Source organism: Talpa europaea, assembly GCF_964194135.1.
Source record: "Talpa europaea genome assembly, chromosome: 2".
Taxonomy (NCBI): domain Eukaryota; kingdom Metazoa; phylum Chordata; class Mammalia; order Eulipotyphla; family Talpidae; genus Talpa; species Talpa europaea.
In genome coordinates this window covers 135,391,949-135,409,221 of record NC_140068.1, presented here as the reverse complement: position 1 = coordinate 135,409,221, position 17,273 = coordinate 135,391,949, and the positions used below count along the sequence as shown (strand labels likewise).

Here is a 17,273-nt window from a genome sequence, read left to right as displayed (position 1 = left end):
TTTTCCTTTTCTTTGATTTAAGTGGGCAATACTGAAATTTATAATCCTCTTTACCCATGTTTCCATATCTGGGTCAAATTGTTCCTCTTGATTATTGCTATAAATAACTTCCTTCACATCAATGATGAAGTGATGATTACTTCAGGGAACTTTATGCCTAACTTCATTTAGTCCAGGTGGATTGCTAGGTGCATTGTAAGAGATTTCCAATAGTCCTTTCTTGTCTTGCAGCCAACATCACTGGGAAATTAAAAAGGACTATGGCCAATTTCACTATGAGTGGGTTTCTTCTGATGGGATTTTCAGTAAAGCCTGAGCTAGAACTCTTACTTACTTCTCTGTTCTTAGTCTTATACATGGTGGCATTAGCTGGCAATATCCTCATTATCACAGCAATCTCCATAGACAATGGTCTCCACTCACACATGTATTTCTTCCTGAAACATCTCTCCTTGCTGGATTTGTGCTACATTTCTGTGACTGTGCCAAGGTCCATTTATAACTCTTTCATACATAGTGGCTACATTTCCTTTGGTGAATGCATGGTGCAGTGTTTTGCTTTCACTATCTGTGGTTCTGTTGAGACATTTATACTCACGTTGATGTCTTCTGATCGCTACGTGGCCATCTGCTTTCCACTGCGCTACGAAATCATCATAGATGTCAGCACCTGTGTCCATGGAGTCCTAGGCGCCTGGATCAGTGGGGTAATTGTTGGTGCCATGCACACAGCTGCCACCTTCTCCATGCACTTCTGTGGTTCCCATATCATTCATCAGTTCTTCTGTGACATCCCCCAGATCATGAAACTCTCTTGTTCTAACGAGTATATCAGAGAAGTTGGGGTCAGTGCCTTCACATTTCTTGTGGGCTCTTTTTGCATCACCTTCATTGGAATGTCCTACTTCCAGATATTCTCCACTGTGTTGAAGATGCCATCTGCAGAGGGCAGAGCCAAGGTCTTTTCCACTTGCCTTCCCCATCTCATTGTTGTCATTTTGTTTATATCCACCGGTGCCTTTGAGTTTCTCCAGCCTCCTTCTGATTCTCCAAGTGCACTGGACATTTTTTTCATGATTATGTACACAGTTGTGCCCCCAACACTCAACCCAATGATTTATAGTCTGAGAAATCAAGCCATAAAAATTGCTGTTAGAAAGGTTTTCCAAAGAAGAAAAGCTGATCTCTTTTGTTGAGACACATCTGTAAATTCTTATTTGGGAGACAAGTACAAAACATATTGGGGCAATTGTTGACTTAAATAAATTGAGACAACTAATAATTAAGAGTTTTTTTATGAATGAATCAAGACTGGTGAATGAAGCTCAGACTCAATCTCCAGCTAAATCTGGAAGAGCTGTCCAAACTTTGAGCTCTTCAATAAGGATTTTATACAATTAGCAGGGGGAAAATGTCCAGGATCTTGGCAGGTGTCTGGTTAATGGATCTATCTGATGCCGTCTACGCACTGAGTAGAACAAGGATGCTTGTTAAAATTTTCTGTACTCAGAGAGTTATCATGAGGGAACTAAGTTTTTTAACCCTGCTATAAACCTTGAAGTTTGTCTTTCTTTGAAGTTAGTGATTTGCCCAGAAGGTGCAGTGTCAATAATGTGCTTTTGCACCAAGAGCATTTTTCTCATGCACAATAGCTTCAGAGTCAGGCCAGTTCCATCTTCACCTTGATTTGTGTCCTTTAGTTAGGACCAAGGAGAATGTTTCCCAAACTGTTAGCTGTGATTCACTAAACATGACACAGCCAGACAAGAATGTAAAGCTAAATAGAGAAATGATCATAAGGGAAAGTGTCATGTCACAAAATTGTCATAGATATGTGCTATCTTTGTAACAAAAATATTCATACACATAACCCCACAAAGTTTACTCTTATAAATACAGTAGATAAAATTCTTCCTGAAAAAAGGCCAGGTGTGAATAAGAAAGAATTACCATCATTTTAAAGATTTTAACTTAATCCTTCCCTTCTGCTCATTTCTGTTAGGATGATTGAAAGTGGTCAAAGTTTCTATTCTCATTTTCCCTCAGTTACACTGGAGTTTGGATACCACATGATGTCTATGAATTGATGAGAACACCCATTTTCCATGCAGAGTCCATTTTGCTCTAACCACATGGTGTCCTCCAGGAGCAATACACTGAGGTCACTCTGCATAAATCTCATTATACCATTTCTTTGTCTCTTATGATTCAATTGAATAATTGCTAGTCATCTAGGAGGAGCTATTAACAGAATATCTACAGTGTCTGTGCCACACATATTTCAAAATGTAAAAATCACTCCAAAAAGAATTAAAATATGTATTTTAGAAATCATATGCTATCAAAAAGAACAGAAATGTCTGAAAAATATAAAGTACATATATATACATATATATTTGTAGCGATCAGAATTTAAATATCAATGGACAGATTAATCATCAAATAAAATAAGGGCAGACAGAATTGTGAACTGAAAGATAGGTGTTCAAACATGTTGTTTCCACCAAATTGATACCAATGCCACCTCAGTTTCCCTCAGTTAATAAAAAGAAACAGAGTTTGAGGAAAAGGAATGTGGTTTAATTTGTCGACAAATGAGGAAGGCAGCACTCATGTTTGAAAGACAACCACCCTGCTCTTTGGCAGAGGGCAGGGGTATTTTTACAAAGGGAAAAAAGGGGGAAGATGGACAAAGGTCTGCAAAGGGGAGGGGGGAGGAGTCAGGACAGAGATGGGTGGGCACCAGCTTGCTTTTTTCAACTCCTTGGAAAGCAAGAAGACAAACCTGTCAAACAAGGGGGAAATTGCAAGAGAATGGGGGAAAATAAATTGCAAGGGATGGGAGGAAACAAACTTGTTAATTATTTTTTTAAGATTTATTTATTTATTTATACAAGCACTGGGTACAGTAAGAAGTGCTGGAGGGTGAGAGGATTCACCAGAGCCAGAGCAGGAAACAGAGCAGGCAGACTGACGAAATACACTGCTGAGGGGAGCAGAGAGCATGGCAGTAGAGGACTGCCAGCCATGTGGGACCCTCACTGGCCTGCCGGGACACAACCAGCGCTGCAGAGGCTGCGCACAGCTTCGCAGCCCAGCGCTCAACCGCTGTGCCACCCGGGAGGCCCAAACTTGTAATTCTTATCTGAGAGATCAGTAATTTGTAACTGCATCAAAATGAACAAATGGTATGAAGTGATAAACATTGAGACAGAGATTGAATCATAAATGAGAGAACTGAAGAGTCTAATAAGGACCTATTAAAAGTTCCAAGACATGGCCTCCCCAGTGGCACAGCGGGTTGAGCACCCTGCTGTGAAACTGTCTGCAGCCTTTGTAGCAGGGGTTCGATTCCTGGCTGGCCAGGGACATTTCCACGTGGCGTGGCAGACCTCTCCTGCCTCGCCCACTGCTCCCCTCAGCAGTGTCTTCGGTCTGTTTGCCTGTTCCGCTCCCCACTCTGTCTCTGGTGAATTCTCTCACCCTCTGGCCTGTACCCCAGTTCTTGTATAAATAAATAAAATCTGTACCCCAGTTCTTGTATAAATAAATAAAATCTTAAAAAAAAAGTTCCAAGACATTAGTTGATCTATTTTAGGTGTTGATGGCATGAGCAACAATTGATAGCTTAAAAATATTTTTTATGTTTTCTTCAATAGATTGTGTATGAGAAACAAAAATCGGTTAATATAATGAAAGTGAATTCACAAATACCTATTAAACCTATGAAATAACAGAGAAAAATGTTAGTTTACATGAAAAATTTACTGTTTCATCCTTTGCATTCAACAATCCATTTTAAATAACTTTACACAAAATGTGAGATAGAAATTGTGGTTCATTTTATTCAAAGTGATACACAACAGATTCAGGACCATTTTTGAGAAATCATTTCTTCAATCAATTTCCAAGTTATTAATTGAGAAATATTATTTGTTGATGAATTTTACTTTTGTTATGTCAGATAATGATATAGATGTTGGAGTTTCAAATTGTTCAGCTGACGTTTGGGTTCATGCTTACAATATCAAATCCTTTAGTTACTATTGGTTAAAGTACATAATTATATCAAGTATTCCAAGTTTTCTAACTATTTTTTCAGGTTTTCTAGAATACCATCAGTGAAAGCTTAAATAGTGGGATTCAGGGAAGAATTCTAGGTTGTTGAACCCAAGGAAGTGTTGGGAAGATGGTGCAAAAAAGAGGGCAAGGAAATTCTGTTCTTCCCAAACCCAACCCACCATCATGCATTTTCCTGAATTTTGCTCTTTATAATAAGCCATCAGTAGTAAGAAATGCACATTCCTGAGGTCTATGAATCACTCTAGAAAATCATTGTATAGGAAGAAGTGGAGCTACCAGATAGTAGCTAGTAAATCAGAAGCACAGGAATCCTAGACGTTCAGTGGGTGTCTGAGTAGAGGCCAGCCCATCAGGAGGAGCCTCAACCTGCAGGATCTTATTACTGGAAGCTTGGAGGCCCAGGCCAGTTATGGTTAATTAGGCAGCTCAGTGACAGCACAGGCAGGGACTTTAGGAGAGTTAAAGGGGCTTCTGAGGTAAGGGATGAGAAATTCAGGAGAGCTAGTGATGGCAGTAAATTTTAAAGCTAATATTTAAGGCTAATTGGGAAAGTAAATTTTAGGAGACCTTGAGCAGAGGATGTAAAAGGAAAAACTCTAAGAGTTGGGAAAATGGGCACCTCTGTCCAGAGGAGTACAGCCACTAGGAGAAAGAGCCAATAACAAGCAAGATGATGAGATCTTAGAATAGAAAAAAAGGTTTAAATATCCCCTAAACATGGGCCCCTGTGATGTTTTTTGCCCCTCATTGGCATGACTAGCTAGAAGTCTTTGCTTTTGTTCTTTCTCCATTAAATAAACTTTTGTTTACTTTCTAAATAAAGCTCCGCTTATTTCTCTGAGAGGCGAGTTTGGCTATGAATTCCTTTTTATTGTTTCATGGGACTAGAACTGGTGGTGGTTTAAGGGTTACCTGGGTGAACTGCAGCAACAGCAGCAGCAGCAGCAGCTATAATCAGGTAACAGTGCACACCAGTTTTAGCCTCAGGCTCTAACTCTTGTTTAAAAGCTGGAATAGTGTTAACAAAAGCAGACACCATGTATTTGGTGACAGGAGACAAGAATAAACTACTAAGGCAATTATGTCATAAAGGTGCAAAAGTCATTAAGAATTTAAAATGCTACATTAGAAATATTCAAATTCAATGAAAGGAAGTAGTAAGGAATGAACGATTAATAAAGACATGAAGCATAATAAAAACAAATGAAAGTGCCAGAAATGTATAATCATGTTATAAACAGAAATTTCAATGTATTAAAATGAGAGTTTACAAAAAATAAACCACCTGAAATCTGTAGTTTTATAATTGGAAAAGGTTAGATTTGTGAAATGATATCCTTGGATAAAGACATATTCTGTGATAATCAATGCACGTTGTCAACTATTGTATTAGGACTTAACATTAAAACAATGAGTTTATTTCCATAACAACTAAATTTCCAATACACAAGCCATAGACCATACACAGGTTTTAAAACAATGGTTTTTAAACACTATTTCCTGACTCAGAGTGAAATTACATTGGCATCTAGTGGCATAAGGTTAGGGGTAATTTGTTTGCTTCTTTGGCAGTAATTTATTAGTATTTATCCCTTTTCAGATAATGGACATGTCAATTAGATATTATAATATCACCTACATATGAAGTAAATTCATGTCTTGTTAATACAATATTAGAATTAAATGTGTCTTTTCATAGTACTGAATGTAACACAAATTATAATATTTTTAAAGAATCTTATCCAATAAATATAAATAAGCTGAAATTCCAGGTAGCAAGGTATTAAGTCAAATCAACAAAAAAGTACTCTGCAGGAATAATCAATATAATTGCATTTTTGGCCCCAGGATATTTACTAAGGACACCAAATGCCCGGAGAACCCAAAACTGTGCTTGTCCCAAAGAGATTTCATAGTCTAACCTCCAGTGGCCAAAGAAGAATTAAAATGGACTAACTTCTCCACAGGTCACATTTTCGTGAATGTGACTGAATTACTGAGATCAGGACTTTGACCTGAGTGTCAGCTGCTCACACCAACAGCGTCTCCTCCTGTTGAGGAAAAAGTGTTCTTGAATATACTCTGGTGAGTTTCCTTAGGTTTTATAAAATCATAGATTACACAGAATAATGGAAAGCCCATAAGTGACTGGTTTTGAGGGGGTGAGAGAAACAGGCACTGTCATCAGCTTCTTGAATATGAACTAATAATCATGAGCTATGATTATTTCAGTGGAAATTAGAACTCTAGTGGAGCACGCAATTCCCAACTCCCTAGAAATAGACTTTCTGTTTCTAAACATTATTAGAAAGAAATCAGTGTGAATTTCTTTGCATTTTTGGTCTCTTATAATAGTGACTAGTATGAGCTGGGAGATGCCTTCCACATCAGGAATCACAGAAAAAAATGTTCAAATATGTCAGAAAAATTAAAAAAATGGAGAATAAGTCAACTATCCCAGGACAGCAAAATAAGCACATTTTCCATCTTCACAATGTAAATGTCCAAAAGAAACCGTAGATAAAGACTGAAAGGCCACAGTAAGACTTACTTCTTGTTATAACCAGTTAAGTCATGGGACAAGTAGAGAGCTTTTTGGGTCAGAATAAAATAGGAAAAAGCCTGGGAGGAATAAGGAAGTTTCCAGAGATAATGGCAACTAATTCCAAAGGGGAGTAATCAGACATCCCTAGGAAGAGGGGCAACAGGACATTCCTGAGTAAGGGCAATAAAAAAAAAAAAGGATCAAGATAAGTGCAGCAAAATGTAATTCTGGGCAGAGAGACATTAGGACAGAGTGAGTGAGACACCAATCACAGAGAGACTGAGAGATCTCAGAATAATGACACAGAGAAGGTGCATCTTCCCTGAGGCCAGACCCCAGGAGGCTTCCTTAACCCTTCCTAGCCTGGTTCCACAGCCTGGGAGTCCCACTTTGTTTGTCTGCCTTTTCTCCTTAATAAAATTTTTCCTTACATCTATTTCTCTAAACAAATTTGCCTCTTTTTGCCTGCTTGCCTGAGAGTTGGTGAAGCTCCTGCTGTGGCTTCTTAATTTTTTTTTTTTAGATTTAATTATTGGGCCTGTCTGGTGGCACAAGGGGTTAAGACACAACCTATGAAGCTCTCTGTGGCCACTGCAGCATGAGTTCGATCCCTGGCTAGCGAGCTACCCACATGGTGCAGCAGACCTCTCCTGTCTCGCCTGCTGCTCCCCTCAGCAGTGTATTTCAGTCATTCTGCCTGTTCTGTTCCCCACTGTCTCTGATGAATCCTCTCACCCCCCAAACCTCTGGTCGGCACCCCAATTCTTGTATGTGTAAATAAATAAATCTTTAAAAAAAATAACTGAGTAAAACACACAACATTTCCAAGTGTGTCTGTAGCAGGGTGGTTCTCAGGAAAAGAGGAGACTCCAGTTTTCCCCTGCCCTACCTAAAGAAGGGTGGAGCTGAGCAGGGAGAAGAAGCTGGAAGGAGACTGGGATAAGGAAGGAAGCAGAATGGAGAATGAGGAGACCTGGAGGAGGCACAGGGAGCAGAGACATGTGAAGAAGCTGCATTTGCTTCTTGGTCTTGGACTAGTTGAAACAGACATGGGTGAGAGACTCGTGGGGATGTTAACAATGGTAGCGTTTATCTTGATTTTGATTCTGCTCTTTTCAGTCCGGATTTGTCTGGCTGTTTCTGACCCTTTTTTATGGGCCTCCCCTAGGAGGAGGTGCCTTAGACTTGTGGCAGACTTTGGGACTCAGTGGCCCTGCTTTGGGCCAACCCTTTTTGGCCAGGCATTCACAAACGAGAGGATGGGTAACTTGGGGAGCTTGATTTGGAAACTATGTTCTTTCATTCTCTTTGCATCACACTAATTGTATTAAAGTTCCTTTCCATTAAGGGTCTTACACACTGAAGTATGTTTTGTCCTCATGCAGCAGATGGCAGAAGCTATTTGGAGTGACCAGTTTGGGGGTCTTGGGGTGTCCGTCCCCCCTCCCTGTAACATATCTGATGATTCTTTTTTGTTATTGGTTTCAGTAACAGGAAAATAAACAATATACTTCCAGGTACATAAAAATGGAAATTTTTGAGGACTCCAAAAGCCTCACCCGGTAAGTTTCTTTTGCCACAGGTAAAGCCTGGATGAGAAAATATGTCATTTATCTCTAGAAATGTCAGGAATCATCTTTAAAGTCTCCCTTCAATATTGTCCAAAATAAAATTTCTTGGTTTAACAGTCTGGGAACACTGGAACATACACACACAACTACACATGGACATGCAAACACACACACAGTAAAGCTGAACAGTTTTCAAATAAGTTTTACTTGTTGCATGTAAAGGACAACATCGTCTGTTTCAACCATCCCATCCATCTCAGACTTAAACCATCTTCCAATAAAATTACCATCCATCACCTTCATATTCTAAGTAAATTATCACAGGTAGACCAAGGATTTCAGGTTGGAAGACTCCTGTGTGTCTCAGGTCAGGCTAACAAATCTATAAGCCAGCAATAAACACAATCATTCCCTTAGAATGATTAGCGTTGTTTTGTGTTTTATTTCCTTACATATTTTATGCTCTGTTTATTCCATTCTTGTGTATTTACATATTTTCAGAACACAATGTGTATATATCTTATTTTTATATCATCCAAATAGTGATCAGATCCCATTTCAGAAAAAAAAAAAAAAACACCTCATAATGAGAATTTCTAAGGCTGCCTGAAATATTATCATGAAAATAATTATACAGTTATATTTTTACAATATGTCAATTATTTTGCTACTGCACTAATTTTTCATACATAATTTTCTACTATCAATTATGGATGATATACTTAAAATATTTTCTAGTTATAATTTTATCCAATTTTACTTGGAAATTATTTCAAAGTTTCTGCTAACCATTTTGTTCTTTTCCAGAAAGAATGCACAGATTTGACCATTCTAGTTATATGATTCAAGGCAATTTCTTTATTTTTATGAAATGAGCAGCATATTCATTACTTTTAATTGTATTAGTTAATTTTAACTGCATTGAATTAATGGCTTATAGCACTAGGCAGGAATTCGGGCTCTACGATGAGACCCCTCAGATATATGTTACCACAAGATCTTTCTTCATAATTAAAAGTATAGAGTGTATTATTTTTTATACTTAACTAATTTGTTGCATACAAAAATTGTATTTCATAGTTGTTTTACATTAAATGTTAGGGTAAATGGGATTTTCACATGTATATCAGTTATATTCTTTTTGTTTAAAAATATACTGTGGAATGTCTGTTCTATTCCTTTTTCTTTGGGAAATGAATATTTTTCAGATCAATATCTATGGTATTTTATGTCAATGAAAACAGTTATTTACATATCATAATTAGGAACAAGAATAGGTAATGTCAATTTGGTGTTTCATAAATTTATTCATTGAAAAAATAAATGTTTAGTAAGAAGACATTAGAATGTTTATCTACATAAATAAAAAAAATATTATATTGCCATAATATAACCATTGGAGGAACAATGAATATGAATGGAAAGAATTATTACTGGCAAAGAAGAGTAGGTAAGAAACATTTGTAAATGTGAGATTATGAACTGTTTCATATTTTCACAAAAAAACAAAATGAAATGCTCCAAAGTCCTATAATAAAATTATATATTTAAAACATATTTTATAATTATTAATTTACTTTTGGGCCAACCCTGTTTGGCCAGGCATTCACCCACGAGAGGATGGGTAACTTGGGGAGCTTGATTTGGAAACTACTTTCTTTCATTCTCTTTGCTTCACACTAATTGCATTAAAGTTCCTTTCCATTAAGGGTCTTACACACTGAATTACTTTACACATTAATTTACTTTCATTACATTGAAATGTGGACTAATCAATTTCATCATCTTCCTTACCCATGTTCCATGACTGAATGTTAATCATTTAAATTGAAAAAATATGATTATAAATAGAGAAATACTTTCACATTCATGATGAAGTGGCGATTTCTTCAAGAGATTCATGCATATCTCACTGAGTTCATGAAGTTTAGATGGCTAAGTAACAAAAATTTTCTTGCCAATGGTTGGTTCCATTTTATCTTGCAGCTAACAACACTAGGAAATTAATATGAAATATGGCTAATTTAACTCTGAGTGGGTTTCTTCTCATGGGCTTTTCTGCCAATCGTGAGCTTGAACTCGTCCAGGCTTCTCTGTTCTTAGTCTTATACCTGGTGGCGGTAACTGGCAACATCCTCATTATCAGTGCAATTTCCATAGACAATAGCCTCCACTCACCCATGTATTTCTTCCTGAAACATCTCTCCTTCCTGGACTTGTGCTATATTTCTGTGACTGTGCCAAGGTCCATTTACAATACTTTCATCCACAGTGGCTACATTACCCTGGAGGAATGCGTAGTGCAGTGTTTTGCCTTTGCTCTCTGTGTCACTGCTGACCTGTCCATGCTGACAGTAATGTCCTATGATCGCTATGTGGCCATCTGCCTTCCACTGCGCTACGAATGGATGCCAGCACCTGTGTTCATGGACTCCTAGGCGTCTGGGTTAGTGGGGTCATTTCTGGAACCATGCACACAGCTGGCACATTTTCCATGCTCTTCTGTGGTTCCCATATCATTCACCAGTTCTTCTGTGACATCCCCCAGATCATGAAACTCTCTTGTTCTAATGAATATATCAGCGAGTTTGGGATCAGTGGCTTCTTATCTCTAATGGCCTTTCTTTGCACTGTGTTTATTGGAGTGTCCTACACACGGATATTCCCTACTGTGCTGAGGATGCCATCTGCTGAGGGAAGAGCTAAGGCTTTTTCCACTTGCCTTCCCCACCTTGCTGTTGTCATTTTGTTTATATCCACCAGTGTCTTTGAGTTTCTCAAGCCACCTTCTGACTCTCCAAGTGCACTGGACATTTTGCCCACTATAATGTACACAGTTGTGCCCCCAACAGCCAACCCTATGATCTACAGCCTGAGAAATCAAGCCATAAATGTGGTTCTAAGGAAGATCTTCCAAAGAAAAAAAAACTGATCTATTTCATTGATGCACATCTATTAATTCTTGTTTGGGTGAGTATTTCCAAATATATTGGGCAACTTTTGACTTAAATAAGTTGAGTCAAGTAATAATTAAAAGATCTTATGAAAAAGAAAAAAAAAAGACTGAGACAAGTCTAGGAACAATCTCCAGATAATCTGGAAGAACCAACCAAACTTTGAGCTTTTCAGTGATGATTTTATATAATTTGCAAGGATAAAATGTCCAGGATCTGGGCAAGTGTCTGCTAAACTGATCTCTCTGATGACATCTATGCAATGAGAACAAGAACAGTTGATAAAATTTACTCTATTTAAAGGTTTATCATCTGGGAACTAGGTGTCTCAGCCCTGGTATAAGCCTCAAAGTGTGTCATTCTTTGAAGTTAGTAATTTGCCCAGAAGCAGCAATTTCCAAAATGCTGCTTTTCACAAAGAGCTTTTCTCCTATGCAGTAGCTTTAGGAGCAGACCAATTCCATCTTCACTTTAACACCACCCTTTAGTTGGGATCAAGGAGAATGTTTCCCACAGTGGTAGCTGTTGTTCACCAAACAACACCAAACAAGACACAGCCAGCCACAAATTTAAAGCTAAATAGAGAAATGATCATAGGGAAAGTTTTCATGTCATAAAATTGTATAAATATGCTCTTCTGAGTAACAAAAATATTCACATACATAGCTCCATAGACTTTATTCTTGCAAATACAGTAGAAAAATTCTTTCTGAAAAAGTGTCAGGAGTGCAAAAAAGAAATTATCATAATTTTAAAGAGTTTAACATAATCCCTTCCCTGACAATTTCTGTCAGGATGATGGAAAATAGTAAATAAGAGATTCACTGCTCTTTTTCCCTGAGTTACACTGCAGTTGGAATATCACATGATTTCTATGAACTGATGAGAACCCCTGACTCTATCACCCATTTCCCGTGCAGAGTTCACTGTGGTCTCCCTGCCATGAGGCCTCCAGGAGCAATACACTGAGGTCACTTGGCAACAATATCATTGCACTGTTTATTTGCCTTATCTTAAGATGCAATTAAATAATTGCCAGTCATATGGTAGTAATTATTGAATAACAGAATATCTGTGAGTGCCTGTGAAACACATATCTCTAAATGTAAACTAGAATCAGAGAAAATTTAAAAATATTATTTCATTATAAAATCCATACACTATCAAAAAGAATATAAATATTTGAAACATACACACACATACATTTTGTAGCGATCAGAATTTAAAAATCAAAGGATGGCTTAATCAGCAAATAAAATGACAGAATTATGAACAGAAAGGTAGGTGGTCAAACATAAATAGTTTCCAGCAAATGAACAAATGGATGAAATGAAGTGATAAAACAATGATAAAGAGATCAAATCATTAATGATAGAGAGAGTCTAATATTGACCTATGAAAAGTCCCCAGACATCTTCCCCAGTTATCTGTTTTCCCTTGATTTGTGGGAATAGCAACACACAATATTTAAAAAGTTTGCATAAGTTGTGAGGTAGAAGTTGTGGTTCATTTTATTCACAGTCATAAGCAGCTGATCCAGAATCATGAATTGAGAAGTAGTCTCCTCAATGATTTTCAGTGTCATTAACTGAGAAATATTGTTTGCTGATGAATCATTTTGTTATGTCAAGTGATGAGATAGGTGTGGGATTTTCAACTTGTTCAACTGATGTATGGGTTCATGCTTATAATATCAATCTATGTAAATTATTGTAGTTTTGTAGTAACTTCATATATTAACTACTCTATTCTTCTAGATTGTCTAGCTTCTCTTGACTGTCTATATTTGTACAAACTTTAGAATCAGTTTTCCAATCCCAAAACATACCTGTTGAAATTTTGTTTGTAATTACTTTCATCTGTAATAAAGCAGAAAAATTAAAAAAGATTATGTCCCCCAGTCTATGGTCAGGAAACTATTTGCATTTATTGAAATTTTTAAAATTCTCTCATCCATGATATGTAATTATTAGTGTAATGGCTTTGTAGATTTTTTGATACTTAAATTCATTTCTTCATTGAAAATCTTGCATTTAACATGTGTTTCATGTGTTATTATCATTAAAAATCAACTTGTGTGTGTTCTATGTTAAGTTCACCACTAAAGCTCCAATTCTGTTCTTCTCTATACAACCGACACATTGTACCTGATTTACCCACTCTTCCCCTTCCCCTCTGGTAACCACTAATTGGTCCAAAAGTTTGTTTTTGTGTTATTTAGTTCTCTGTTTGTATAGTTTATCTATATACCACACCGAGTGAAATCCTACTGTATATACCTTTTTTATGACTTATTTCACTGAGCATAATACCCCCAGGTATGTTGGGACAAATGGCGGAGTTCACACTAGACACCTGAGTGCTATTCCATTGCGTGATACACCACAACCTTTTTAGTCAATCATTTACCCTTGGGCATTTATTTTTTTTTCTTATTCTTGGCTATTGTAACATAATACTACAATAAACATGGTGGCATAAAAATCTATTTGATTTAGTGTGTTTGTATTTTTTTGTATATACCCAGAAACATGATAAGGAGATCATATGGAATTTCTTTTGTTTTTTGTTTTTGTTTTTGTTTTTGTTTTTAAGATTTATTTATTTATTTACACAAGCACTGGGTACAGTCAGAAGTGCGGGAGGGTGAGAGAATTCACCAGAGCCAGAGTGGGGAACAGAGCAGGCAGAAGGATTGAAGTACACTGCTGAAGGGAGCAGCAGGTGGCAGGGGAGGTCTGTGCACCATGTGGGACCCTCACCTAGTGGCCGTGGAGCAGCTGGGGATTGAACCTGCACTGCAGAGGCTGCAGGCAGCTTCGCAACCCAGTGCTCAACAGCTTCACCACTGGGGAGGCCCCTTGTCTTTTGTTTTTACTTTTTTCATTATTGCTCTGCAACACAGCTTACTATTTAAGGGACTAGGCTCACACCCCTCCGATGCATATTACTACCCATCTTACCATCTCATTAGAAGACCTGGGGCCTTCTCATCTCACCCTCACCCTTCCCAACACTAGTAGCCTCGGATTTGCTGTGATTCCACCTTCCTTCCATCTTTTCAGAAGGGTCACTGGGAAGCAACCTTCAGAGTTTCTTTCAGGATGGATCCAGTTGCTATCTCTGGCCAATATTCCTTGCAGTTTCTCTCGGGCGAATGATAAGCTTTCTGAATTTTCAGTAACAAAATATCCCTTTCCCTAGTTTTGCATCATTTTGGGCAGAGCATATGTTGAAAAAGAACAAGATAGTTTTACTCAATCACATTTCCATCTTACTGAAATAACACTCTGTGCATGATTATCCCTCAACAAATGAAGGAATTTGCACTCATTTGGGCCCAAATATATTAAGATGAAAATGACACCCTCTTTTCATAACAGAATACTTAAATGCCCATCCTTAAAAACACTCTTCTTCCTATAATACTGTTAGAAGAGGGAGCAGCCCATCCTAGTTTTCCCTGAACTTCGTGATCAAAACTTAGAGTCTGCTCCTTCATAATATTTCTTTTGTCTCCCAGGGTATAGCAAATAATGTTTCATAGATACCAGTATTTTACAGATTTTTTTTATGAATCTAAACATATATGTCATGTTCTTCAAGAAGTATGTTGCCATAAGTCAGATTGTTATGACCTTAAAATATAGTAAGAGGGCATCCCTAAGGGTGCAAGGGGTTAAGATGCAACCTGAGGGGCTAGCTGCAGTCACTGCAGCACAAGTTTAATCCCCAGCCAGGGCTACCCCCAGGCACAGCAGACCTCTCCTTACTCGCCTGCTTCTCCTCTCAGCAGTGTATTTCAGTCAGTCTGCCTATTCTGCTACCCACTCTGTCTCAGGTTAACCCTCTTACCCCCCACACCTCTCGCCTACACCCAGGCTCTTGCATGCATAAATAAATAAATCTTTAAAAAATAATATAGTAAGATATCTCTAGCTCAATCGTTTAGCTTTTCAAAGTATCAACTTAATATATATATTTTTTAAATGAAATAAAAATATGAACTTAACAGGTGAGATGAGAAGTTCTTCCATGCCAGGCCCCTTCTAGCCAGCAGTCTGAGCCCAAAGGGGGAGTAGGCACCCATGGGCAGGGCAGACCGGGCACGCAGAAGAGTGCATGTCCAACTTGCCATCTTAGAAAAGGGACCTTTCTTCAATAAAGACTGCTTGAAACTGGTATAAGGCTCCCCACGGAGCCAGAGGTGAGCCGAAGGCCCCCACAAGACTGGTCACCCCTGGCAGGGAGTGGAGCCCAGAGGGGGAGCCAGCAATTTGGAGCCCAGAGTGTAATCCAGCAGCTCCACATCCAGGGAAGTCTGTGGGACTTTAAAACACACCTTTGGAATTAAACAAACACAGAAGGAGGAGATATTCTGTGACAGCAACCATTAACATACTCAAAGTACCACTGCCTCACTGGACTTCTGGCATAACAGTAGTTGACTCATTTGGACCACCAGTTTCCGAAATTGCAGAAAGAGCACACTAAAAAGATGCCAGCCAGTACCAGTGACACTGTGTCCCAACGCACAGGGCAAATTAGAAAATGGGCAGCAGGGAGAAGAAAAACTACATGCAAACTGGCAACTCCTCAGGAAAAAGACACACCACCAAAAGAAAACCACCCACCAGATTGGAACAAGAGTGACCTGGAAGAAATTTTGATCCTTGCAGAAAGAGAATTTAAAATTGCCATGAATGAAAATCTGAAGGAAGTAAAAAGTGATATGGGGAAAATAATCAATGATCAGAAGAATAAAATTGATTCCCTAAAGAGGGAAGTAAAAAAATGCAGGAGATCAAAGAATTCATGGAGGAGCTAAAGAATTCTGGGAAAAGCAGTGAAAGCAGAATAGATGAAATGGAAGAATGAATAAGTACTCTTGAAGACACAGAAATAAAAAGAACCAAAACAGAAAAGGAAAGAGAAGTACAAAGGAAAAAGATGTTAACATATCAATATTAACTATAAATGTAAATGGACAAAACTCTTCAATAAAAAGACACAGAGTCACAGGCTGGATTAGGAAACAAAACCCAACATTTTGCTGTCTCCAGAAAACACATTTAACTACAAAAAGATAAAATAGACTCAAAGTTAAAGGACTGAAAACAATCCTAGAAGCAAATGGACCAAAAAAGAAGGAAAACAGCTATAATTATATCAGATAAAACAGATTTCAAACTCACAAAGGTAAAAAGAGACCCCAACGATCACTACATTATGATCAAGGGGACAATAATTCAAGAAGAAATAGCACTTCTTAACATATACTCACCAAATGAAGGAGCACTAAAATATATCTGACAATTATTATCATCTCTGAAAACAGACAAAGAGAAAACACATATGTAGTAGAAGACTTCAACACACCACTATATCAACAATGGATAGATCAAGAAGACAAAAAATATGTAAGGACACTAAAGCTCTAAATAAGGATCTAGAGAGCTTGAGCTTAACAGACATCTATAGAACACTAAACCCAAAAAAATCTGAGTACACATATTTCTCAAGGGCACACGGATCATTCTCCAGGATCGATCACATACTGGGACACAAGACAAACATCAACAGATACACCAAGATCGAAATCATACCAACCATCTTCTCTGACTATGAAGGCATCAAACTAGAAATAAACAATAAAAGGAAGGCAAGGCACTCTACTACCTCATGGAGTTGGAAACCCACTCTAATGGAAGACCACTGTACTAATGAGGAGATCAAAGAAGAAATTAAAAAATACTTTGAGTTGAATGACAGGAGAAACCAATTTCCTAAACATATGAGACACAGCAAAAGCAGTAATAAGAGGGAAATATATAGCTATAGAGGCTCACATCAAGAAACAAGAAAGAACTCAAAGAAACAACCTATTCTCAAAGCTCAAAGAACTAGAAAAATAACAAAAAAAAAACAGCAGAAGAAAAGAAATAATAAAAATCAAAGCAGAAATAAATAAAATTGAAGTTAAAAAAGTAATCCAAAAGATCATTGAAACCAAACGCTGGTTCTTCTAAAAAATAAATAAAATAGACAAACCCCTAGCCAGGCTCACAAAGGAAAAAAGGGAGAAAGCACAAATACACAGGATCACAAATGAAAGAGGAG

At 37.7% G+C, this 17,273-nt stretch overlaps 1 protein-coding gene across 1 annotated transcript; it reads left to right on the top strand.

The window, feature by feature from the left end:
- Positions 1 to 260: 260 nt before the first annotated feature.
- On the top strand, positions 261 to 1,196 carry LOC311167707 (olfactory receptor 14J1-like; the record flags this gene model as incomplete). Its single annotated transcript, XM_084228757.1, has 1 exon — positions 261 to 1,196. The coding sequence occupies one exon, from the start codon at positions 261 to 263 to the stop codon at positions 1,194 to 1,196; it is 936 nt and encodes a 311-aa protein (XP_084084883.1).
- Between the last annotated feature and the right edge of the window lie 16,077 nt (positions 1,197 to 17,273).